The sequence below is a fragment of the Sus scrofa genome, chromosome 1 (genome assembly GCF_054392235.1).
Source record: "Sus scrofa isolate SSC_HxYL_T2T_F1_AM1 chromosome 1, Sscrofa_HxYL_maternal_Yorkshire_Landrace_v2.0, whole genome shotgun sequence".
Lineage (NCBI taxonomy): Eukaryota > Metazoa > Chordata > Mammalia > Artiodactyla > Suidae > Sus > Sus scrofa.
In genome coordinates, this window is record NC_139383.1 from 229,605,071 (window position 1) to 229,630,072 (window position 25,002).

At 37.5% G+C, this 25,002-nt stretch overlaps 1 protein-coding gene across 9 annotated transcripts in view; it reads left to right on the forward strand.

Annotated features, from left to right (window-relative positions):
- Window positions 1–25,002, forward strand: part of LOC106509183 (histone-arginine methyltransferase CARM1-like) — a 292,946-nt gene that overhangs the window by 115,145 nt on the left and 152,799 nt on the right. For all 9 annotated transcript variants that reach the window (XR_014841642.1, XM_085018906.1, XM_021064249.2 and 6 more), the window contains exon 2: window positions 4,859–4,984. Coding sequence is in view for 4 of the 9 variants with exons in the window: in XM_021064249.2 (XP_020919908.2) it covers window positions 4,859–4,984 (126 nt within the window). In the remaining 5 variants the exon portion in view is untranslated. The remainder of the gene's footprint in view (window positions 1–4,858; window positions 4,985–25,002) is intronic.

The window sequence follows — 25,002 nt, forward strand, 5'->3', positions numbered from 1 at the left end:
ACTTTGCTGCCATGAGGGTTTCAGGGCTTGCCCTTCAAGAGGTAGCAGAGAGGCTCACTGAAGAGAGCAAAGTTCAGAGCAGAATGATAGTGAATACACAGAAGCTGCAGTTTTCTTTGCCACTGAAAAGATGCAATGAGATGTGTGCAGAGGGAACTAGAGTGCTCTGCAAAGGTAGTTATTATTACTGGTAATCTTTCTTGATAGAAAGATAGATGCCTGGTCCCTTAGTACAGTGTATGTTGGAAACGATCTCCACACCACCCCTGCTTCTCACCACTTTGATGCTATTTCCTGATCTTTGATTTATATGTATTCTCCAATAGTTTTTTTTTTGTATTTCTCCATTTTTGTAATGTAAATTCTTTAAGTTTAAAAAGACAATTCTAGGAGTTCCCCGGTGGCTCAGAGGGTTAAGGATCCTATGTTATCTCTGCTGTGGCTTGAATTCAATCCCTGGCCCAAACTTGTGCATGCAGCAGGTGCAGCCAAAATAATAATAATAATAATAATAATAACAACAACAACAACAAAAGAGAGAGAGATAATTCTTGGTTGATAAATACACTCTCCTCTAAAATAGCTGCGCATTAATCTTGATCACATAATTTGAAATTTTTTTCCTGAGGTATATGGAAGCTCCTGGGCCAGGGATCAAATCTGAGCTGCAGATGTGACCTATGCCACAGCTGCAGCAACGCCAGATCCATAACCAACTTTACTAGGCTGGGGATTGAACCTGAGCTGATACAGAGACAACTCTAGATCTTTAACCTGCAGAATTTGCAAGCGGGGAAATGCAGGAATTCCAGAATGTTTGTTTTATATACTAACATGGTCAAAGGACAGGAAAGGAAATCAACACAAGATATAAGATTAGCAAATATAATACAGGAAAAAACATTCATTTCTGTGAATGGTTTTTAAAATGAGAATTATATTGAATGCAAAAAATCCTAAATACTTATTTTTAATGAATGAAGTACCAATTAGTATCTAATAAATGGGAAAGGTAAAAAATTGGTAATACCCACCAAGAATGAGAATGTGTTAATTACTTTTGTAGTTAACATGCTAACTACTTTAGCAATTGGTAGTATATCTTTATGTTTTTTTTTTTTTTTTTTACCAGGTGAAAATAGCTTTCTTGTTCTTTTTTTATTGTAAAAATTAGTAGTCATGTAGAAAATTCAAACAATATAGAACTTTATGGGGAAAAATAAAAATGATCTATCATCTCTCTGTTCAGGAGAAACCATTGATGACATTTTGGTGTATATCTTTTATTTATTTTATATTATTTTATTGTTTGGCTGCATCCATGGCATGGGGGAGTTCCTGGGCCAGGGATCAAACCTGAGCCACAGCAGTGACCCAAGCCACAGCAGTGACAAAGCCAGATCCTTAACCTGCTGGGCCACCAGGGAAGTCTGGTATATATCTTTTAAGACAGTTTTCTCCAAAGATAAACACAACATTAAATTGCTACAATAGTACTATACACATTGTTCTTTAGCCTTAGCATGGTGGTACCATGTGTGATTTAACCAACCATGTAATTGATGGTAGGCTCTTAGCTTCTTTGCATTTGCTAGCTATAATAAACAGTTCTAAGATGAATGCCCTTGAATATGCATTTGTCCACACTTGATAAAGTACATTGTGCAAGAAATTATATTATGAGTAGAGTGTCTAACAGAGAATACATAGGTTTTAAATTTTGAGTCACATGGGCAGAATATATTCCAGAAATGGAGGCATTTACATGCCAAATAACTGCCATTCACTTTTACTCACATACTCTCTAACATTTGATTATGTCACTTTATAGTTTTAAAAACTTAACAGTGAGATATGAAAAGTGTGATCTTATTGTCATACATTTCTTTGATTATTTCTGAGATTCATTATTTTTGCACATTTCTTTGCTATCAGCACTTTTCTAGTTGCCAGTTGTCTATTAAGCCCTTACTAAATTTTCAGAAGGGTTGCTTGCTTCGTATTTTTTGCTGATTGTATACTGGGGATATTGAGACTTTGTTATGTATGTTGAAAATATTTTCCTAGTTTATCATTGCTTTTTAATTTGGTTTAAAGTATTTAAAAATTTGCCATATGTAGGTTTTTAAAATTTTGAGTAATTACCACTACTTTCTGGATTTTGCTGCATACTTAAAAGGACATTTTCCAACCATATTTAAAGATAGGGTAGACAGAGGATGAAGAAAAGAGGATATGGAATTCCTGCTGTAGCACAACAGAATCGGCAGCATCTCTGGAGTGCTGGGACACAAGTTCGATACCCAGCCTGACAGTAGGTTAAGCATCTGGGTTACCACAGTGGGATCTTGTGTTGCCACAGCTGTGCCATAAGTCACAAGTATGGCTTGGATCTGATCCCTGTCCTGGGAACTCATATGTTGTGGGGCAGGCAGCCAAAAAAGAAAAATAAATTAATAAAAAGAAATGAAAAGAGGATATACAGACAGGTGTTTCTCAATTTATAAAAGTAGGAGGAAAGCTACTTAATTTATATTCTAATCAAATCACAATGATACAAACAATAATAAATAAAAAATTTCTGGAGCCTATCTGGTTAGGAAGAATTGAACCAGGTAAAAGTAAAGCTTTTTTTTTTTTTTTTTAACCTATTCTAGGGTGGTATGCAATCAATACAGAGAGAAATAGTTTCACTGATTCAACATGCATTTATTAAGTATGCTGTACTGGGCTAGGTTTTGATTCAGACGAAAAAAAAGATACTGATTGTGAAAATAAAATTGTCCCTGCCCACAGAGCTCACAGACTCTACTATGTACAAGGGACTGAAGAAACCTACGGTCCTCCTTCCTTCTTCTTCCTCTCTTATTCTACCTCTAAACCATAAAAGAAACAATTGATAAATGCTAGAAATTCTGATTTCTTGGGAAAATTATTTCTTATGATTTCAAAAAAAAAAAAAAACCCACTAAACAAACAAACAACAGCCCCATATTGTTTAACGGAGCCCCAGGCTCCCTGCCTCTGTGTCTACATTCACAGCTCCCTCCCTGCCAGGAGACATGTATGCCTTTAAGACACTCACTGGGCTGTAATATCTAAACCTGTAATCATGATGCATGCCAGAAAATGTTTTCAAAACATCTGCACTATTTAACCAGCCAAGATGTTTTGTGAAAAATATTTGTGAATGCTTCCATCAGGAGGCACTTACTTAATTGAAATCATGGATGAAAATATTTGAAAATATTTGGTCATTTTAATTCTGTGTATGTGTGTTTTGAATATACATATGCTCATGTGTAATAGAATTTTATATATAATTATATTTTTAAGTTAATACACATATTGTATTTAATTTTGTAAGGGAGAATGGAAAACATTAGAAACTAGGGTCTACTTTATAATGAGAGAAATAATAATAGTCCCTTGTTGTTTTTAATAGGATCTTAGAAATTATTTTCCCTTTATTATTGAGTCTTCACAAAAAGCCAATGAAATCAGCAGCAATTTTTTAATTTTATATCATAAAGAAATGTGGCTCAGAATGACTAGGTGATTGAAGTTCCTTGGTGAATAAATATCAAAGATGAAAGCAAAACTGCAAGTTTCATTGCTCTTGCTACCACACTACAGTAACCTCAAGGCGAAAGGCCCGTCTCACCTGTAAAAAGAGTTGAGAGTTAGTTCCCAGTTATCCATGGATGAATCTGATGAGACCATAGCCACTTGCTATATAGGTTCTGCTTGCAGAAACAAAGCTCCCTCTTTATCCTGCTTTCACGTGGTGGGAGGAAGAACATGGTGTGGGGTCAAATACCTGGGTTTGAACTCCTGTTCTGCCACTTTTTAGATCCGCATATTTTGGACCTAAAATCTGTTCCTTGTATACACCTAGGAACATTGGCAGTGATGACACTTACAGTGAAGATTTGTTGTGATATCTCCGGCACATAGTAGGTGCTCAAGAATCACCCATGAAGACATTACCTAATCTCTCCTGAGATGGTGTCAAGTGGTATATATACACAATGGAATACTACTCAGCCATAAAAAAGAATGACATAATGCCATTTGCAGCAACATGGATGGAACTAGAGAATCTCATACTGAGTGAAATGAGCCAGAAAGACAAAGACAAATACCATATGATATCCCTTATAACTGGAATCTAATATCCAGCACAAATGAACATCTCCTCAGAGAAGAAAATCATGGACTTGGAGAAGAGACTTGTGGCTGCCTAATGGGAGGGGGAGGGAGTGGGAGGGATCAGGAGCTTGGGCTTATCAGACACAACTTAGAATAGATATACAAGGAGATCCTGCTGAATAGCATTGAGAACTATGTCTAGATACTCATGTTGCAACAGAACAAAGGGTGGGGGAAAAAATGTAATTGTAATGTATACATGTAAGGATAACCTGACCCCTTTGCTGTACAGTGGGAAAAAAAAAAAAAGATACAAAATAATGTGGAGAATACGAGGGTTATAGAGAATGGATCCCTGTACCGAAAGGTAGGAAACAAGAGTCAGTTTTGAGCCCTATGCTAACCCATGGGTTTTGGTCATGGTTACATTCATCCTCATATTCGCATATATCCCGGGAGGCATTCTTTTAAGAAGATAGAGGAGTTCCCTGGTGGTATAGTGGGTTAAGGATCCAGTGTTGTTACTGCTGTGGCTTGGGTTCGATCCCTGGCTCAGGAACTTCCGCACACCGTGGGCATGGCCAAAAAGTAGAGATAGAAATGGGGAGCCTTGAAAACAGGGAGAAATGTAGGAATGGCCAAACTTTTTAAAATTGCTCAGAAATGATTTTCCTAATCCTTTTGTAATTTTTCCCACCTTTTATAGCTGATGGCGTCTGTGTCTTCAAATGCTCACTCACCAGAGACACTGAATGTTGCTGTGTGGGACAGGAATCCATCTTGATTACCCTGGGCTACAACAGTGCTTTGCTGAAGTTTGAGTCTCCTGCTGGTAAGTCTTATGGATTTTCCAAAAGCAGATCTGATTGGTTGACTTTCAGCAGTGTGGTTCCTGATGTGAGCAACTGATAAAATGGTTTAAAACTGGTTTTGTGCTTACTTGATGCCATGGCTAGGGAACAGTCAGCCTTTCCCTAGACCATGAGAACATGTATATTCTTAGCACCCCTTTCCTTCTCGTTTTTGTTCTCCTTCATCCAAAGCTTCAGGAAAGGATGCAAGAATTATCTGGATTTTCACCACTGTTGTTGATTCTCCTTGAAGATGAAGTTGTTTGCTGAAATGTGATTTTCAGGTTGAGTTGTCAGTGGTTTCGTTCTGTTTTTGTGTTTGAGTCATTTCTTGAGCATTTTTAGACTCTGGACAGCAAATGTCTAGCAACAAAGAAGTAAACTAAAGTGTAACAGAAGTATTTGAAGAAAAGACTCAAAGGCACTGAGAGATTTCTGGCCACTTGCAGTGGGGTTGAGTCATGAAGCTGCTGGCTGCAGAATCCTGGATGTCCTAAACCTGGTGTTGGCCCACTGGTGGGATTGGTGGGCAGGGTGGGGGACCCAGAGGGCCCTGGAGCTGGTGTTTACCCCCTGCTAGGCAGAGTCAGGTCCCAGGGTCTCTGGCTACAGGGCTCAGGAGGTCTGGCTGAGCGAGTGCTAGGGCACTGTTATGTGGAGCCAAGCTTGACATCCTGGCCCCTCTGGTGGATAGGGTAGGGTCCCCAGGATAGCTATGAGCTCAGGGGTCAAGGCTTCAAGTGGAGCTGTCTCCACCTGGCTAGTTGCTTTGGCCAGTACTGATGCTGAAAGACTGGTGGGCAGGTCCCAATGCTAATAAGCTAGAGGAAGGTTTCCAGAATGGCATTTGCCAGCACCAGTGTCCACGTGGCAGAACAAGCTCCCCTAAATGACTGTTGCCAGTGTCTGTATCCCCAGGGTGAGCTCTGGTTCATTCCTGCCTTTCTGTGAGGCTCTCAGAGATCAGTGGATGGGTCTAAACCAGTCTTATTTCAAATAACTTCTTCTGCCTTGGGTCTCAGAAGATGTGAGATTTTGTGTGTGCCTTTTAAGAATGGAGTCTGTATTTCCCACAGACCTCTGGGACTCCTGAAAGTATGTTCTGCTGGTCTTCAAAGCCAAAGGTTCTGTGAGCTCATCTTCCCAGTGCAAGAACACCTGGACTGGGGAGCCTAATGTGGGGATTGGACTACTCACTCCTTAGGGAGAACATCTGCAGTGTAATTATCCTCCTGCTTATGCGTTGCCCACCTGTAGGTCTGGGTCTTGAGTATATGGCACCTCTGCCTCTTCTACTTCACTCACTGTGGTTCCTTCTTTATATCCTTAGTTGTAGAAGATACTCATTCTCATATGGTGTACACTGAGATGTTTCCAGATTTTGGCTATGATGGGTATTGGACTATGATTTTTTCCATTTCTCTTATCAGTATCTAGGAATAAAGTTGCTGAGTCATAGAATAAGTTATATGCTTAGTTTTATAAGAAATAGCCAGATTTTTTCCCCCAAAGTTGTAACATTTTATACTCCCACCATAATGGGTGAGAGTTCTGATTGCTCCACATCTTTGCCAACATTTTATCTTTCAGTCTAATTTTTTTCATTCTGGTGGTTATGTGATTGTGTCTCATTGTGGTTTTAGTTTACATTTTTCTGATCCCTAATAATGTTAAGCAGTTGTTCACATGATTATGAATTGAAATTTGCCTGTTAATAACTGGTTGTTTATCTATGGAGTTGTTCTTTATATATCCAGGGTACCAGGCATGTATCAGATATGTAATTAATGGATGTTATCTCCTAGTCTATAGCTTGCTTATTTATTTCCGTAAGGATGTCTTATGTTGAGGAGTAGTTTTAAATTTTGACAAAGGCCAGGTTATCATTTTCTTTTTTTAGTATTATTTTTTAATAGTTATTTCCCCAATACAATTTTTTTCTACTGCACAGCATGGTAACCCAGATACACATACATGTACACATTCTGTTTTCACACATTATCATGCTCCATCATAAGTGACTAGACGTAGTTCACAGTATTACACAGCAGGATCTCATTGCTAATCTATTCCAAAGGCAATAGTTTGTATCTATTAACCCCAAGCACCCCATTCCCACCCTCTTCCCATTGGCAACCACAAGTCTGTTCTCCAAGCCCATGATTTTCTTTTCTGTGGAAAGGCTCATTTGTGCCATATATTAGATTCCAGATATAAGTGAATATCATAGGGTATTTGTCTTTCTCTTTCTGACTTACTTCACTCAACATGAGAGTCTCTAGCTCCATTTGTTGCTGCAAATGGCATTATTTCATTCTTTTTATGGCTGAGTAGTATTCCATTTTGTATATATACCACATCTTCTTAATCCAATCATTTGTCAATGGACATTTGGGTTGTTTCCATGTCTTGGCTATTTTGAACAGAGCTGCAATGAACCTGCGGGTACATGTGTCTTTTTTAAGGAAATTTTTGTCTGGATATATGCCCAAGAGTGGGATTGCTGGGTCATATGGTAGTTCTATGTATAGATTTCTAAGGTACCTCCATAGTGTTCTCCATAGTGGTTGTACCAGCTTTACATTCCCGCCAACAGTGCAAAAGGGTTCTCTTTTCTCCACACCCCCTCCAGCATTTGTTATTTAAAGAAATGGAAGGATATTCCATGCTTCTGGGTTGGAAAAATTAATATTGTAAAAATGGCTATACTACCCAAAGCAATCTACATATTCAATGCAATCCCTGTAAAATTACCCATGACATTTTTCACAGAACTAGAACAAACAATCCAAAAATTTATATGGAACCACAAAAGACCCAGAATTGCCAAAACAATTCTGAAGAACAAAAACGAAGCAGGAGGTGTAACTCTCCCAAACTTCAGGCAATATTACAAAGCCACAGTTCTCAAGACAGTGCGGTACTGGTACCAAAAGAGACAAACAGACCAATGGAACAGAATAGAGAACCCAGAAATAAACCCAGACACCTATGGTCAGTTAATCTTTGATAGAGGAGGCAAGAACATAAAATGGTAAAAAGACAGTCTTTTCAGCAAGAATTGCTGGGAAACCTGGACAGCTGCATGCAAATCAATGAAACTGGAACACACCCTCATACCATGCACCAAAATAAACTCAAAATGGCTTAAAGACTTAAATATAAGACAAGACATCATCAAACTCCTGGAAGAGAACATAGGAAAAACATTCTCTGACACCAACCTTATGAATATTTTCTCAGGTCAGTCTCCCAAAGCAACAGAAATAAGACCAAAAATAAACTAATGGGACCTAATCAAACCAACAATCTTTTGCACAGCAAAAGAAACCAAAAAGAAAACAAAGAGACAACTTACAGAATGGGAGAAAATAGTTTCAAATGATGCCACTGACAAGGGCTTAGTCTCTAGAATATACAAGCAACTTATACAACTCAACAGCAAAAAAGCCAACAACCCAATTGAAAAATGGGCAAAAGACCTGAATAGACATTTTTACAAGGACGATGTACAGATGTCCAACAAGAACATGAAAAAATGTTCAACATCATGGATTATTAGAGAAATGCAAATCAAAACTACCATGAGGTACCACCTCATACCAGTCAGAATGGCCATCATTAATAAGTTCATTTTCTTTTTTGATTATTGCATTCTGTGTCCTAAGAGTCCTTTGCCTCAACTATTGAATAATTTCTCTTATATTTCCTTAAAGAAGTTCTATAGCATCAGATTTTTTATATTTTATGTACACAATTATCAATCTTAATTACTTTTTATTTAGTGTAAGGTGCTGTCCCAAAGATTATTTTGAGACCATATGGATATCCATTTATTCTTGCTCTGTTTGTTAAAAAGACTTTTGCAAGCCAAATGATTGTACATGGACTTGGTCTATTTCCAAGTTTTCTATTCTTTTCCCTTGATTATCCTTGTGCCCATATCACATTGTTTGGGTTACGTTTAAAGTAACACTTGAAGTCAGATAGTTTTAAGTCCTCCAACTTTGTTCTTTGACAAGATTGTTCTGGATATTTTTGGTCCTTTGTATTTCTATGTATATTTTATAATTACATTGTCAAATTCTACAAAAGTGCTTTGTTAATTATGATTGAGATTGATTGCTTTGGTGGGAATTGTCATTGTGACAGTATTAATTGGATTTTTTTCTGTTTGCCAACTCACAAGTTAGATGCCACCATTTCATGAATGCTGACGGAAAATACAGGACTCCTGCCTCAGAGATAAAAGGCATCTTAGAAAAAGAGGAGTAGCCAAAGTGTCTGCATATTATCTCTGAGTTCTGAGTCCCAACTCCCCCAGGCAAACGTGGAGGGTGGGATGGTTGCCTGCACATGCAGTGCGGTGTATTACATGAGAGGAACGCTGAGCTTGAGGAACCTACCATTTAACAGCAAGAAATAAGCAGGCTTGCTCTTTGTTCCAGGGGAAGATATTAAAAAAAAAAATTATTAGAGTTGATTTACAATGTTCTGTCAATTTCTGCTATATAGCAAAGTGACCCAGACATATATATATATATACACATTCTTTTTCTCTATTATCTTCTATCATTTTCTATCACAAGTGATTGAATATGGTTCCCTGTGCTGTACGGCCCGACGCCATTGCTTATCCATTCTAAATGTAATAGTTTGCATTTACTAACTCCAAAATCTGAGTCCATCCCACTCTCCCCCCATCTCTCTTGGCAATCGCAAGTCTGTTCTCCATGTCTGTGAGACTGTTTCTATTCTGTAGAAAGGTTCATTTGTGCCATATTTTAGATTCCACATATAAATGATATCATATGGTATTTTTTTTTCTCTTTCTGATTTACTTCACTTAGTATGAGAATCTGTGGCTACATCTATGTTGCTGCAAATGGCATTAGTTTGTCCTTTTTTATGGCTGAGTAGTGTTTCATTTTAAATAGGTACCATATCTTCTTAATTCATTCATCTGTCAATGGGCATTTAGGCTGTTTCCATGTCTTGGCTGTTGTGAATAGTGCTGCAGTGAATATAGGGGTACATGTATCTTTTTCAAAGAAACTTTTGTCCAGATATATGCCCGAGTGGGATTGCTAGATCATGTGTTAAGTCTATATTTGGTTTTCTGAGGAACCTCCTTACTGTTTTCCATAGTTGTTGTACTAATTTACTTTCCCAGCAACAGTGAAGGAGGGCACCCTTTTCTCCACACCCTCTCCAACATTCGTCATTTGTAGATATATTAATAATAACCATTCTGACTGGTGTGAGGTGGTAGCTCATAGTAGTTTTGATTTGCATTTCTCTAATGATTAGTTATGTTGGGCATTTTTCAGAGGAAGATATTACTTCATACCTCATTGTTGCTTGCTGTATACCCCACCCTGAGAAATAGCCCAGACAGAAGGTAGTCAAGGCCCAGCATTCTTGGCCTATCTGAGTCCCATCAAGGGACCCATGGAGGAAAGTTTCCCAACACTGTTCCTCTGTAAGGAGGAAGGAGATTTTCTGATGTATAAACTCCAGAGAATGATTGTACAGGAAACTTCATACATAGGTACAGTCAAATCAGACACAAATTCATATTTGAACAGCCTTTGTAGGAAAGACATTCACAGATAAGGCATGTTAGAATTTCTTCTACAGCTAAGAAAAAAAATTCTATGAGTAGTGCAGGATGTACCACAGGCAACCTTCTTAACAATTTGGTAGAGATAGGCCCCTGGTCTTGGTACGCTATAGACCTGGTTATAGATAAGTAGGTGCTTCGGTCATTTAAGATATCTCCCAAACTGTAGGCAGACAATACTGAATGAGAATGAATACCAACCTCTCACTACTTTTCATTTGTTTGAGGGAACCAGGAATCCATTAGGGAGAAATAATTCAAACAGGCTTGAAGCAGAAATAAAACAGGATACCCAGATAGCAGTGAGTAAGAAGTAATTTAGAAACTGAGCCAGTAAGTACACAGTTACTACCTTAGCCCGGTGAAACTCACCCCAGTAGTCATGGAAGACAGGCCTGGACCAGAAGGACTTATAAGTTTCACTTCTCAGGCAGTGCAACCTGGTGAGTTCTAGTAGATAACTCTGTGAGCATCTTAGTGGGACCTCCATGTCAAAAGTCGAACCAGAAAAACTTAACACTTGGAGTAGTGAGTGGAGTTTCATCTTTAATAATAAAACGTATATGAGGAAGTTCTGCTTTCACAACAACTGGCTCCCAGATAAAGAGAGAAGGCTGTGTTTGTAGGTCAGTTATGACACCCTACAATTCTTTTGTGTGCATTTTGTGACTTTTATTTTAAATTGAGGTAATATATGCATATTTTTGACAATATTGAAATGACTATACTACCCAAGGCCATCTATGGATTCAGTGCAATCCCTATCAAATTACCAAGGATATTATTAACAAAACTAGGGCAGAGTATTTTAAAATATATATGGAAACACAAAGAGATCCTGAATAGCCAAAGAAATACGGAATATTGCAAAAGAAAAATGGAAATGGAGGAATCAGCCTCCCTGACTTCAGATAATATTACAAAGCTGCAGTTACCAAAACAATGTGGTACTGGCACAAAAACAGAATTATAGATCAATGGAGCAGGATAGAAAGCTCAGAAATGAATCTAAGCGCCTGTGGTCAACTAATCTATGGCAAAGGAGACAGGAACATACAGTGGAAGAAAGATAGTTTCTTTAATAAGTGGTGCTGACAAAATTGGAAAAACACATGTAAAAGAATGATATTAGAACACTCTCTAACACCATACACAAAAATAAACTCAAAATGGATTAAAGACATAAATATAAGGCCAGATACTATAAAACTCTTAAGGGAATAAAATAGAATGTTCTTTGATATAAATCTCAACAGTATCTTGTTTGATCCACCCCCAGAACAATGACAATAAAGAAAAAAATAAACCTGATGGAACCTAATTAAACTTACAAGTCTTTGCATAGCAAAGGAAACCATTTAAAAAAAAAAAAACAACAAAAAGACAACCCACAGAATGTGAGAAAATCTTTGCAAATGATGCAATAGACAAGGGCCTAATCTCCAAAATATGTAAGTGACTCATACAACTTAACAACAAAGAAAACAAACAACTCAATTGAAAAATGTGAGTAAGACCTAAATAGACATTTCTCTAAAGAAGATATACAGATGACCAATAGGCACATGAAAAAATCTTCACCATCACTAATCATTAGAGAAATGCAAATCAAAACTGCAATGAGGTACCACCTGACACTAGTCAGAATGGCCATCATTAACAAGCCAGCAAATAGCAAATGCTGAAGAGGGTGCAGAGAAAATGGGGCCCTCTTTCACTGTTGTTGGGAATGTAAATTGGTGCAACCACTATGGAAATAGTGTGGAGGTACCTCAGAAAACCAAATATAGAACTACCATATGATCCAACAATCCCACTCCTATGCAGATATCCAGAAAAAACATTCATTCAAAAAGATACATGTACCCCCATGTTCACTGCAGCACTATTCACAATAGCCAAGACAAGGAAACAACCTAAATATCCATCAACAAATGAATGGATTAAGAAGATGTGGTACCTATATAAAATAGAATACTACCCAGCCATATATAAAAAAAAATTAAGGCTTTTTGCAGCAACATGAATGCAACTAGAGATTCTCATACTATGTGAAATAAGCCAGAAAGAAAAAGATAAATATCATATGATATGACTTATTTGTGGAATCTGAAATATGCCACAGATGATCCTACCTACAAAACAGAAAAAGATCATGGCCAAGGAGAACAGACTTGTGGTTCCCAGTGGGGAGGAAGGAGGGAGTGGGACGGATGGACAGTTTGGGATTTTTGGATGCAAACTGTAAGATTTGGAATGGATGGACAGTGGGGCCCTACCGTACAGCACAAGGAACTGTGTATGGTCGGGTCACTTTGCTGTGCAGCAGAAATTGAATAAACATTGTAAATCAACCATACTTTAATTAAAAAAAGAAAATTTGCCATCTTAGCCCCTTTTAAGTGTATGATTCAGTGGCATTAAGTACAAATTATTGTACAACTGTCACTGTTATCCATCTTCATAACTCTTCATCTTGCAAAACCAAAACTCTGCACCCGTTAAATGATAACTCTCCACCACCTGTATCCCCACCAGCCCTGGCAACAACCATTCTTCTTTCTTTTCCTATGAACGTAACTACGCTAGACCCTTATATAAATGCAGTTCTACAGTATCTGTGTTATTGTGACTGACTTATTTCACTTTGCACATCTTCAAGTTTCATCCATGTTATACCGTGTGTCAGAATTTCCTTCCTTTTTAAGGCTGAATAATCATTTATTGTAGGCATATAACACACTTTGTCTATCCATCAGTGGACTCCTGAGTTGCTTCCACTTTCTGGCCCCCATGAATGATGCTGCTACGGACCTGGGTGTGAGACTTTTTTGCTGGTAGAAATCTGTATTGCTTTGGCTCTATATAGGTGCCAAGGAATGAAGATGACATAATTTTCACATGAAAATGTACATAATTAATTTCTGCACTGCCTCATTAACTTATGTTTTACAATTAATTTTATTTTCTCTTGTTAACTGGAGGTTTATCTTCCCCTGCCAGGTATTTTTTTCTTCAAAGTGCAAATTTTACCATTATTCCCAGTAGTAACATGGATAAAACACAAAGGATTTTAAAACATCTATCATCTCAGTTCAATCCAGAGAATATTTATTGATCGCCACCCACATGCCAGGGGAGCTGCTCTGGATGAAGGTTGGAGGACCTAAGTTTGGAGGAAGGAACAGATTCATGAGTATGCACTATGGTGCAGTATGTGAAGTTCTGGAAGAGTCTTTTAAGTGCTGTGCAGACATTGGTCAGGGCACCTTCCTCAGCTTTGAGTGCATAGAAAGGCTTCCTAGGAAAGGGACTGTTTAAACTGCAAGAATGGGGTTTAGAAAAGTACACTGGGCAACAAGATATAGGGAGAATGTGTAGAGTGATAAAACACGAAGACCTACAGTGGCACCTTGAAGAACCACTGACATTTAAGGGCAGAAAACCAGAAATGTGGAAATGAGACTGAAAAGAGAGGCCAGAAAGGCAGGAGAAAACCAGGCCAAGAGTATTATTGTGGAAAGCAACAGCATACTTCAGAAAGAAGCAAGGTTATCTGGATGTGATAGGGAGTTTGAGTGGGAAGACATAAATGTAGGCGTGGATTACACTGCAGGGTCATGATGAGCTTGGCTTGGGAAATTTCAATGGCAAGATTTAGTACAAGATTGATGCACTGAATCAGGTCCATTGATTTCTGGGTGAGGAAATCACAAACCAAAGATAATAATTTTTCTCCTCTCTACCAAGATCTCAATAACATAACATACCCAGCAGAAATGAAGAAAGAACCATTAGGAAATGCAAGTCAACAAATTCCAAGAAGACGGCTGATCAGAGAGAGAAAGCAGCAGCCCAGAATCTACCCCTAAGAAAAAGGAAACCCCAGAGGCTCCAGGCTCACTGTAAGAGTGACAGGAAGGTTAGCAGTGAGGAAGAGGAGCCAGCTGGGACTAGGTGACTGTCTCTCTACCACATGGTGGTGTTGACAGGTGCTCTGTAGCCTCTGTCCTTTCTCCATCCCCAAGCAGGAATCACAAAAGGCATTTTACTTCCAGGGTAAAACCAGAGGACACCTGTAAAAAAATGGGAAGAATTTCATTGCTCACATATGTGTTTCCTCCTCACAGAAAAACTGTCCTTCTTCACTCTAGCATTTGTAGCTTCCTTCCAACCCCATCCCAAAGGGCAGAGGCAGGTTCCCCTTCTGCTAATCCTAAAACATGACATAGCAATTTCCTTTACAGTTATACAACTAATTGGCTGCCATTCTATTTGTGGGTCAGACTTAGAGGGAAATGAAACTTTCTTCAAAAATTAGATATACACTACCCTATGACCCAGCAAATCCATGCCTAGATCATTACCCAAGAGAAGGAAAAACACTATGTACACAGAAAGACTTAGGAATTTTCATAGCAGCTTTATTTACAATAGTCAAAATCTGGAAACAACCCAGATAGTTGTTCATTACCATATGAATGGACTAACTATGCCATATCCATACAGTGGAGGATATTTATTAATAAAAAAGAAATGAATAAGTGATAAACTCAACTAGGTGAATGAATCTCTGAAATTTTAAATTGAATGACAGTAGCCAGGTACATATGATTACATATTGTATGATACCATTTATATAAAATTCTAGAATAGGCAGAGTTAATCTGTAGTCACAGAAAGTTGATCAGTGGTTGTCTGGGTCTGGGAGTTAGGATGAGCTTGACTGTAAAAGGGCATGTGGGAACTTTTTTCCCCCCAAACTTAGTATATGCATTTGTTTTATTTTTATTTATTTTTATTGAAATATAGTTGTTCAATATTATGTTACTTTCAATGTACTGCACAGTGATTTGACATGTGCATACTTATGAAATGATCACAAGTCTAGTCACCATCTGTCCCAGTGCAAAGTTATTAAAATATTATTGACCATGTTCCTTATGCTGTATGTTACGTCCCTGTAAAATTATGTATTTTGCAAATTGGAGGTTTGTTGCTCTTAATCGCCCTCATTTATTTCACCTCACCTCCCAGAACCGGCCTCCCCCTGGCACCCACTTGTTTGTTCTCTGTTTCTATAAGTCAGTTTCCATTTTCTTTTGTCTGTTTTTTTTTTTTTTCTTTTTCTAGGGCTGCAGCCACAGCACATGGAGGGTTTCCAGGCTAGGGGTCGAATTGGAGCTATAGCTGCCAGTCTACCTCACAACTACAACAACACCAGATCTAAACTGCATCTGCGACCTATACCACAGCTCATGGCAACACCAGATCCTTAACCCACTGAGCGAGTCCAGGGATCAAACTCACAACCTCTTGGTTCCTAGTCGGATTTGTTTCCACTGCACCACAATGGGAACTCCTATTTGTTTTGTTTTTGAGAGTCCACATTTAAGTGCCATCATATGGTATTTGTCTTTATCTGTCTGACTTATTTCACTTAGTCTAATACCCTCTAGATCCAACCATGTTGTCACAATGGCAAGATTTCTTCTATTATAATATTCCATTGTGTATGTATGTGTGTGTATATATATACATATATATATCTCACATCTTCTCTATCCTTTTTTATCCATCCCTGCACACTTATCTTGACATCACTTGCTTCCATATCTTGACTATTGTAGATAAAGCTACAATAAACATTCGTGTACATATATCTTTTGGAATTGTATTTCTGTTTTTTTTGGAGTAAATACACAGAACTGAAATTGTTGATCAGATGGCAGTTCTGTTTTTAATTTTTTTGAAGAACCTGCAAACTGTTTTCCACAGTGGCTATACTAGCTTACAATTCCGCCCTCAGCACACAAGGGTCCCCTCTACTTCACATCCTTGCCAATACTTGCTTTGTTGTCTTTTTTATGATGGCCATTCTGACAGCTGTGGGGTGATACCTCATTGTGGTTTTAATTTGCATTTCCATGATGATAAGCGCTGTTGAGCATCTTTTCAGTGTGTCTGTTGGCCATCTGTATGTCTTCTTTGGAAAAATGTCTATTCAGATCTTCTGCCTATTTTTAATCAGGTTGTTTTATGTTGCATTATATGAATTTTGGGTATATTTTGAATATTAACCCCTTATATACATCATTTGCAATATCTTCTTCCGTTCAGGAGGCTGTGTTTTTGTTTTGTTTTGCTGGGCAAGTCTTAATTTGGTATAGCTCCATTTATTTGTTTTTGCTCTTATTTCCCTTGCCTGAGGAAACAGGTCAAAAAAGTACTGCTAAGATGTCAAAGAGAGCACTGCCTATTTTCTTTTAGGAGTTTTATGGTTTCAGAACTTACATTTAAGTCTTTAATCCATTTCGAATTTATTTTTGTGTATGGCGTGAGAAAGTAGTCCAATTTTATCCTTTTGCATGTTGCTGTCCAGTTTTCCCAACACCATTTATTGAAGAGGGTTTCTTTCCCCATTGTATATTTTTCCCTCATTTCTCATATAGTAATTGATCATATAAATGTGGGTTTATTTCTGGGCTCTCTATTCTGAAACATTGACTTATGTGTTAGTTTCTGTGCCACTGTATCTTTGATTGCTATAACTTTATAGTACAGTTTATTCTTCTTTGTCAAGATTGCTTTGGCTATTCAGGGTGTTTTATGTTTCCATAATTTAAAAATTATGTATTCCAGCTCTGTGAAAAATGCCATTGTTATTTTGCTATGGATTACACTAAATCTGTGGATTGCCTTGGGCAATATGGGCAGTTTAACAATATTTGTTCTCCCAGTCCATGAGTACAGTGTTTTCTTGTGTTGCTATCAATTTCTTTTTTATTTTATGTCATTTTATTTCTTTATTTTTTGGCCACATCCATGACATGTGGAGGTTCCTGGGCCAGGGATTGAACCTATACTATAGGAGTGACCTGAGCCACTTCAGTGACAATGCCAGTTCCTTAACTTACTGTGCCACAAGGAAACTTCCTTGTCTTCAAGTACTTTTATCAGTGTCTTATAGTTTTCAGAGTACAAGTCTTTAACCTCTTTGGTTAGATTTATTCCTACATATTTTATTCTTTTTGATGCAGTTTTACATTTAATGTTTTCTTAATTTCTTTTTCTGATAATTGTTTATTAGCGTTTAGACATGCAACAGATTTCTATATATTAACATTGTATCTTGCAACTTAATTCATTTCTTAGTTATAATAGTCTTTTGGTGGTGTCTTTAGGATTTTCTCTATGTAGTATCATGTTATCCACAGTGACAATTTTATATTGTTCTTTCCAGTTTGTACTCTTTTCATTTCTTTTTCTTATCTAATTGCTATGGCTTTGATTTCTAACACTTTGTGGAATAAAAGTGGTGAGAGTGGGCATCCTTGGTTTGTTCCTGGTTTTCAAGGAAATGCTTTTAGCTTTTATCATTTCTTCACTGAGTATGATGTTGGCTATGGCTTTGTCATATATTGCCTTTGTTATGTTGAGATGTTTTCCCTCTTTTCCACTTTGTTGAAAGTTTTTATCATAAATGATGTTCAATTTTGTTAAAAACATTTTCTGTATCTATTGAGATGATCATATGATTTTTATTCTTCAGTTTATTAATGTGGCATAGCATGTTGATGGCTTGGCAGATTTTGAACATCCTTGTATCCCTGGGATAAATCCCACTTGACTCTGTGTTCCTTTTAATGTATTATTGGAATTGGTTTGCTAGTATTTTGTTGAGAATTTTTCACCACATCTGTGTTCAACAGTGATATTGGCCTATGATTTTCTTTTTTTGTGGTATTGCTGTCTGGTTTCAGTATCAGGATGATGCTAAACTCATTGAATGTGTTTGGAAGCATTTTTTCTCTTCAATTTTTGGAATAGTTTGAGAATAATTGTCAAATCTTCTTTAAATTTAAATGTGGAATTCACCTGTGAAGCTGTTTGATCCTAGACTTTTGTTTGTTGGTAGTTTTAAAATTATAGGTTCACTATCATTACTGGTAATCAGTCTGTTATTATTTTCTATTTCTTTCTGATTCAGTCTTGGGAGATTGTACATTTCTAGGAACACTTACTCATTTCTTGTGGTCATTCATTTTGTTAGTATGTAATTATTTGACAGTCTGCAATTCTGATTTGGCTTAATAAAAACAAGAAATTCCTATCTCTGATAATGAAAATCAGAATGTTGCTTATCTCAGCTTGTGAGATAAGCTTCATGTTTTAGGGACTCTCAAAATTAAGTCCACCTGCATTTTCTGAATGAAACTTTTGAGTCTTAAAATTTTAGTAAAATGGAAATTTTGAGATTTTAATAGACAAAGTGTATTTTATTCCCTATTTCATCCAATGGATAAGCAGTTTCCATACTACCACACTACCTCTGACTCTCTACCTGCAGGAGAGAATCTTAACTAGCCTGGTTGGTCATAAGGTCCAGAACTAATGTGGCTCCCTTAGTGTTGGGGGCCTATACAGGATTCTATTGCACTGGTCCTACATTAAGGTCCCTGCCATTGTTGTGATGACTCACATGATGAGGATAAAGAGTATAATAACCTTTTCCATTATATTTCTTGAGACAGAGAATTTGGGCTCTCTAATTTAGAATACGGAAGACTAAGTTTCTTCTTAATCTGTTTATACAAAAAAAAAAAAACAACAAAGTAAACTTCTAAATCAGGAGCCCTTTAAAAAAAGTGTTCTCTGGTGGCACAGTAGATTAAGAAGTGGGGAGTTCCCATCGTGGTTCAGTGGTTAGCGAATCCAACTAGGAACCATGAGGTTGCGGGTTCGATCCCTGGCCTTGCTCAGTGGATTAAGGATCCAGCGTTGCCGTGAGCTGTGGTGTAGGTTGCAGACATGGCTCGGATCCCATGTTGCTGCTCCTTTGGTGTAGGCTGGTGGCTACAGCTCCAATTAGACCCCTAGCCTGGGAATTTCCATATGCTGCAAGTGCAGCCCTAGAAAAGATTAAAAAAAAAAAAAAAAAAAGAATTGTGCATTATCACTGCTTTGGCTTGGGTTCCATCTTTGGCCTGGGAACTTCCAGATGCTACAGGCATGGCCAAGAAAAAAAAAAAAAGGAACCCTTAGATGGGACTAATCCTGGTATCATGAATTTTCAATTGGTTCAGAGTATAATTATAATTTAGAAATGAGCAAAAAGACCTGGGATCACCATGCTTTAGAACACTGGCTATAATTTATTAGTCTCATTCCTTCTATAAAAAGGAAAATGATTGATAACAGGAGTTTTGAACTTGAGGATTTTGCCAAGGATGCCTCATAAGAGCTTCCTATTCTGGTGTTCATGTTTCTTTATTGCCGCTGAAAAAGAATCCCAGCACCAAAAGGAATGCAAATACAGATATTTGCAAATTGGTGGTCATCCATGGTTTAATTTAATAGTAGTTTTTGGGATCTCTGAATGTCTCTGGGGAGTTGGTTGCCTGTCTAATTTTCCTGCCTCTGGAAACTGAACAAGCCAAGCAGCTGATCCCTCATTCTGGATCTGTCAGGGCAGGTTGTGATGCAGACTGAGTCCACAGCTGCAGGAAGGTGGTGGCAAGTGAGGAACAAGCTGGCTGTGACTCAGAGGGTCCCAGGTGGCCCAGCTCCCAGGTGGCAGTCGATATTGATTGTCATTTGTCAGCCTGGGTGTTGACAGAAGGCTGTCTACTGGTGTCACTGCCCATCAGACACAATTGCTGAATTTTTGAGATCTGCTCTGCTTTTCTGGAGTAAGAGTAAGAGGATGTGGCATTTGAAATGTGAGGGTGCTGTTTTATATTTAGAAATGAGTGAACAGCTGCCAATTATATGTAACTTGAGTTAGAAAGAAAATCCAACTTGACTGGGAAGTTGTCCTGTCTTGATAATTAGGTAGAACCACTAGGAAAGAAATGATCAAATATTCAAATGCCTATATGAGAAATATTCCTTTCCCTCTTCAGAATTGTAACTCAGTCATCTCCAAACATGATTTGGTCACATGTTAAATAACCCCTAGTAATCTCAAAAGACTACTGTGAAATCCAGTGCATTTCAGTTTATTGTATTTTAGGAGCAGTGGGAATGTTTAATAATGACATGTTGGCAGAAAAAAAAAATTTTAAATGGACTGAAGGTAGTTTCTATAAAGCACTGACTTTGTATGTATTAGATGTATGCAAGGTTTACCGCCTCTTAATTCATTCATTTAACAATGAATTATTGTTAATTATTGAGAGTTGGTTATGTGACAAGCATGTATTTATGTACTCTCTATTCAGCACTGAATAAATAGAAATCCTTACAATCATACAGCTGACATTTTAAGAGAAGGACACAGACAGTTAATAAACGGGATGGACTGGGAGTTTGCGGTTAATAGATGCAAATTGTTGCATTTGGAATGGATAGCAATGAGATTCTGCCGTATAGCACAGGGAACTATGTCTCATCACTTGTGATGGAACATGATGAAGGATAAAGTGAAAAAAAGAATGTATGTAAATGTATAACAGTCACTTTGCTGTGCAGCAGAAATTGTCAGGATGTTGTAAATCAACTGTAATAAAAAATTTTAAAAAGTGGATATATGTAGCGGGTTGTGTGTGGTGAGCACTGAAAAGAAAAAGAAATCAGGGCAAGAGGCAGAGAAGGGGAGTTAAGTGTATTTCCTGTTTTGTAGGTAATTTGGGGGAGGAAAACCTCACTGATATGATGTCTATTCTGTGAGTAGAGAGCTACAGTGTAGGAAGGGGAGGAGCCCTGTGTGTGTCTGGGCCAAGGGTGGTCTGGTCCAGGTGAACACAACTGCAAAGACCCTGAGGCAGAGCATGCTTGCAGAATGGCACTAAGAACAGAGGGACTCTATGAAATGAGGGAGGAGAGAGGTGAGATCAAAGAAAATGGGAACATTGGCCACATCAGGTAAGACATTGGAGGTATGGGTTTTATTCTGAGGGAGATTGGAAATATTTGAGGTTTTGAAGCAGAGGCCCAGCCTTGCCTAAGCATTATGTATTTTCGTATACTTTTTAAATGTATGAATTTCTACTTTACCTTTTTTTTTTTTTTTTTTTGTCTTTTTTTGTCTTTTTTGTTGTTGCTATTTCTTGGGCCGCTCCCGCGGCGTATGGAGGTTCCCAGGCTAGAGGTTGAATCAGAGCTGTAGCCACCGGCCTACACCAGAGCCACAGCAACGCGGGATCCGAGCCGCGTCTGCAACCTACACCACAGCTCACGGCAACGCCGGATCGTTAACCCACTGAGCAAGGGCAGGGACCGAACCCGCAACCTCATGGTTCCTAGTCGGATTCGTTAACCACTGCGCCACGATGGGATCTCCTACTTTACCTTTTTTTTTCTTTTTCTTTTGCTTTTTAGGGCTGCACCCTGGCATATGGAAGTTTCCAGGCTAGGGGTTGAATCAGAGCTACAGCTTCCAGCCTTGCCTAAGCATTATATATTTTCATATACTTTTTAAATGTATGAATTTCAACTTTACCTTCTTTTTTTCTTTTTCTTTTGCTTTTTAGGGCTGCACCCATGGCATATGGAAGTTTCCAGGCTAGGGGTTGAATCACAGCCACAGCAATGTGGGATCTGAGCCACATCTGCAACCTACACCACAGCTCACAGCTACACCGGATTCTTAACCCGCTGAGCAAGGCTAAGGATTGAACCCTTGGATTCTAGTTGGATTTGATTCTGCTGTGCCATGAAGGGAACTTCCTATACTTTATCTTATTGTATTTCTCACAGAAGCCCTGTAAAGTTGGTGTATTATTATTACTCATTCCCGTTTTTACACAAAGATACTAAGGCCCAAAAATTTGAAGGAAGTTGCCCAGGTGACAAAAAGAAAATGCAAGGCACAGGTTCTTTCAACAGCTTCCCATCTGCCCCTGCACTCTTCGTGGGTTGACATTTAATCTAGCAAAGTCATGTATTTAATTGGGATGATAATACAAACATGGGAAAGCCCACTTTTATCAACATTTCACTAAGTGAGAAAAAGAAAGATACTAATGAAACTTATGAATGATAGAGAACTTTCACTATCCTTTTTATTTCAAAAAATTTTATTTCAAAAAATTTCAAAAATTTTTTTTCAGCTTAGAGAGAAGTTGCATAAACATAACAGAGAACTTCTGAATACCCATTGAATAGGTTTGTTAATTTACATGTCACATTTTATTTATCTCTCTATGTATGTTTGTATATAAACACATTATCAATATCTTTCTGAACCATTGAAGAGTAATTTGTATATATAATACTCCTTTACTCTTTGATGTTCACTATGTATAGCCTATTATCAAGAATATTTTTTTTTCAAGCTTTGTGGTGGTTTTTTTTAAAATTTTTTTAATGTTTTATTGAAGTACGGTTGATTTACATTGTTGTGATCATTTCTGCTCTACGACAACTTAGGTAACCACAGTAGACTAAAATTAAACAGCTATATAATATTTATATTTAATATACTGTCCATAGTCCAGTTTCATAAATTGTCCCAATAATGTTCTTTATAGCATTCTTTTTCCCCTCTCTGGTACTGGGTCTGGTCCAGGATCGTATACTGCATTTAGCTGTCATGTGCCTTTAGACTCCTTTAGTTTGGAACAGTTTCTCAACCTTTTCTTTCATGGCATTGTGATATTTGGAAACCATTATTTTGTAGAATATTCCCCGGTTTGAGTTTTTCCTATGTTTTCTCATGGAAATCTCAGGTCATGCATCCCCAGTCAGAAAACCATCTAACTGCTCTGTGTGTCTCAGGATTTCACATCAGGGAGCACTGGGATCTATCTACCCCTTGTTGATAATAGAAAATTCAGATCACCAGGTCAAGATGTCTCTCACTTTCTCTACTAGAAAGGTACTATCCTTTCCCCTATAGATACAACTAAGAAGGAATCTGTGTGAAGGCACTTTGAAATCACACAAATATCCCATTCCTCATCAACGAGCCCAAATTTAGTATACTTTATTAGCCATTGGTTTGGAAGGACAGATTTTGTTGTTGTTGTTGTTGTTGTTGTTGTTGTTTGGTGTGAAAGCAAGATCCTGCAACCTCGCTAAGTCACTTAGTTCTCGTCAGTTTCTTAGATAGATTCCTAGGATTCTCTGCATACATATTGTATCTTCTGTAATTAGAGACAGTTTTAAATTCGTTTTTTCCTATCTGTATTTTTTTTAAATTTGTTTTTCTTATTGCATTAGCTAGGACCTGGAGTACAGTGTTGCATGGAAGAAGTTAGAGTGGACATCCTTACCTTGTTTATGATCTCATAAAAAGCATTCAGTTTGGGGTGGTTTTTTTTTTTTTTTTTTTTTTTTTGGCAGATGTCCTTTATCAGGTTGAAGGAAGTACATTGTATTTCTAATTTGCTAATAGTTTCTATCTTGGATTGTGTTTTGTGAAATGCTGTTTCTGAATCTCTGGTGATTGCATCATTATATTTAGCTTCTTAATGTTGTTAATTAAATTTATTGATTTTTGTATGTTAAAACAACCTTGAATTTCTGAGCTAAACCTCGTTGTCATGATGTGTGATCCTTTCTATATATTGCTGAACTAAATTTTGCCAGAATTTTATAAGTAATTTTTATGTCTTTGTTCCTTAGTTATTGCTTTCTTAGTGTCTGGTTTGTGTGTCAGAGTAAGGTCGATCTTATAAAATTGGGACAGGTTCCTTAATCTATTTTTGTAAATTGTTTATATAGAATTTAGCATTACTTCTTTTTCAACTGTTTGTTGGAATTTACAACTGAAGCCTGATGTACCTTGAGTTTTCTTTGTGAGATGATATTTAACTACAAAGTCAATTTATTTAATATATAGGTCTTCTTAATGCATCTACTGTTTATTGAACGAGCTGTAATTGTTTCAGGGAATTTGTTTGTTATGTCCAGGTTGTCAAATTAGTTGCCATTAAATTGTTCATAATGTTCCTTTATATTGGTATTATCTGTAGTGGTATCCTTTCTCTCATTTCTTATATTGGTAGTGGTCTTTTCCTTTTCTTGATCATTCTAGGTATAGGCTTAACTTTATTTTTTTAATTTATTGCTTTATTATTATTAAAGTATAGTTGATTTACAATGTTTCATCAAGTTCTGTTGTAAAACAAAGTGACCCAATCACACATATTTCCCGGGCTATACAGTAGGATTCTTTTGCCCATCCATTAAAAATATAACCCCACAAAATGCCCATCCATCCCACTCCCTCCCCTTTCCCCCTTAGGAGCCCCAGGTCTGTTCTTGGCCATGATCTGTTTCTGTTTTTTGTTTGTTAGTTTGTTATTTTAAATAGGATCGTCTGTTCCATTTTTTAAATTCTACAAATAAGTGATATCATATGGTATTTGTCTTTTTCTTTCTGGCTTGCTTAACTTAGTATGAGGGTCTCTAGGTTCATCCATGTTGCTG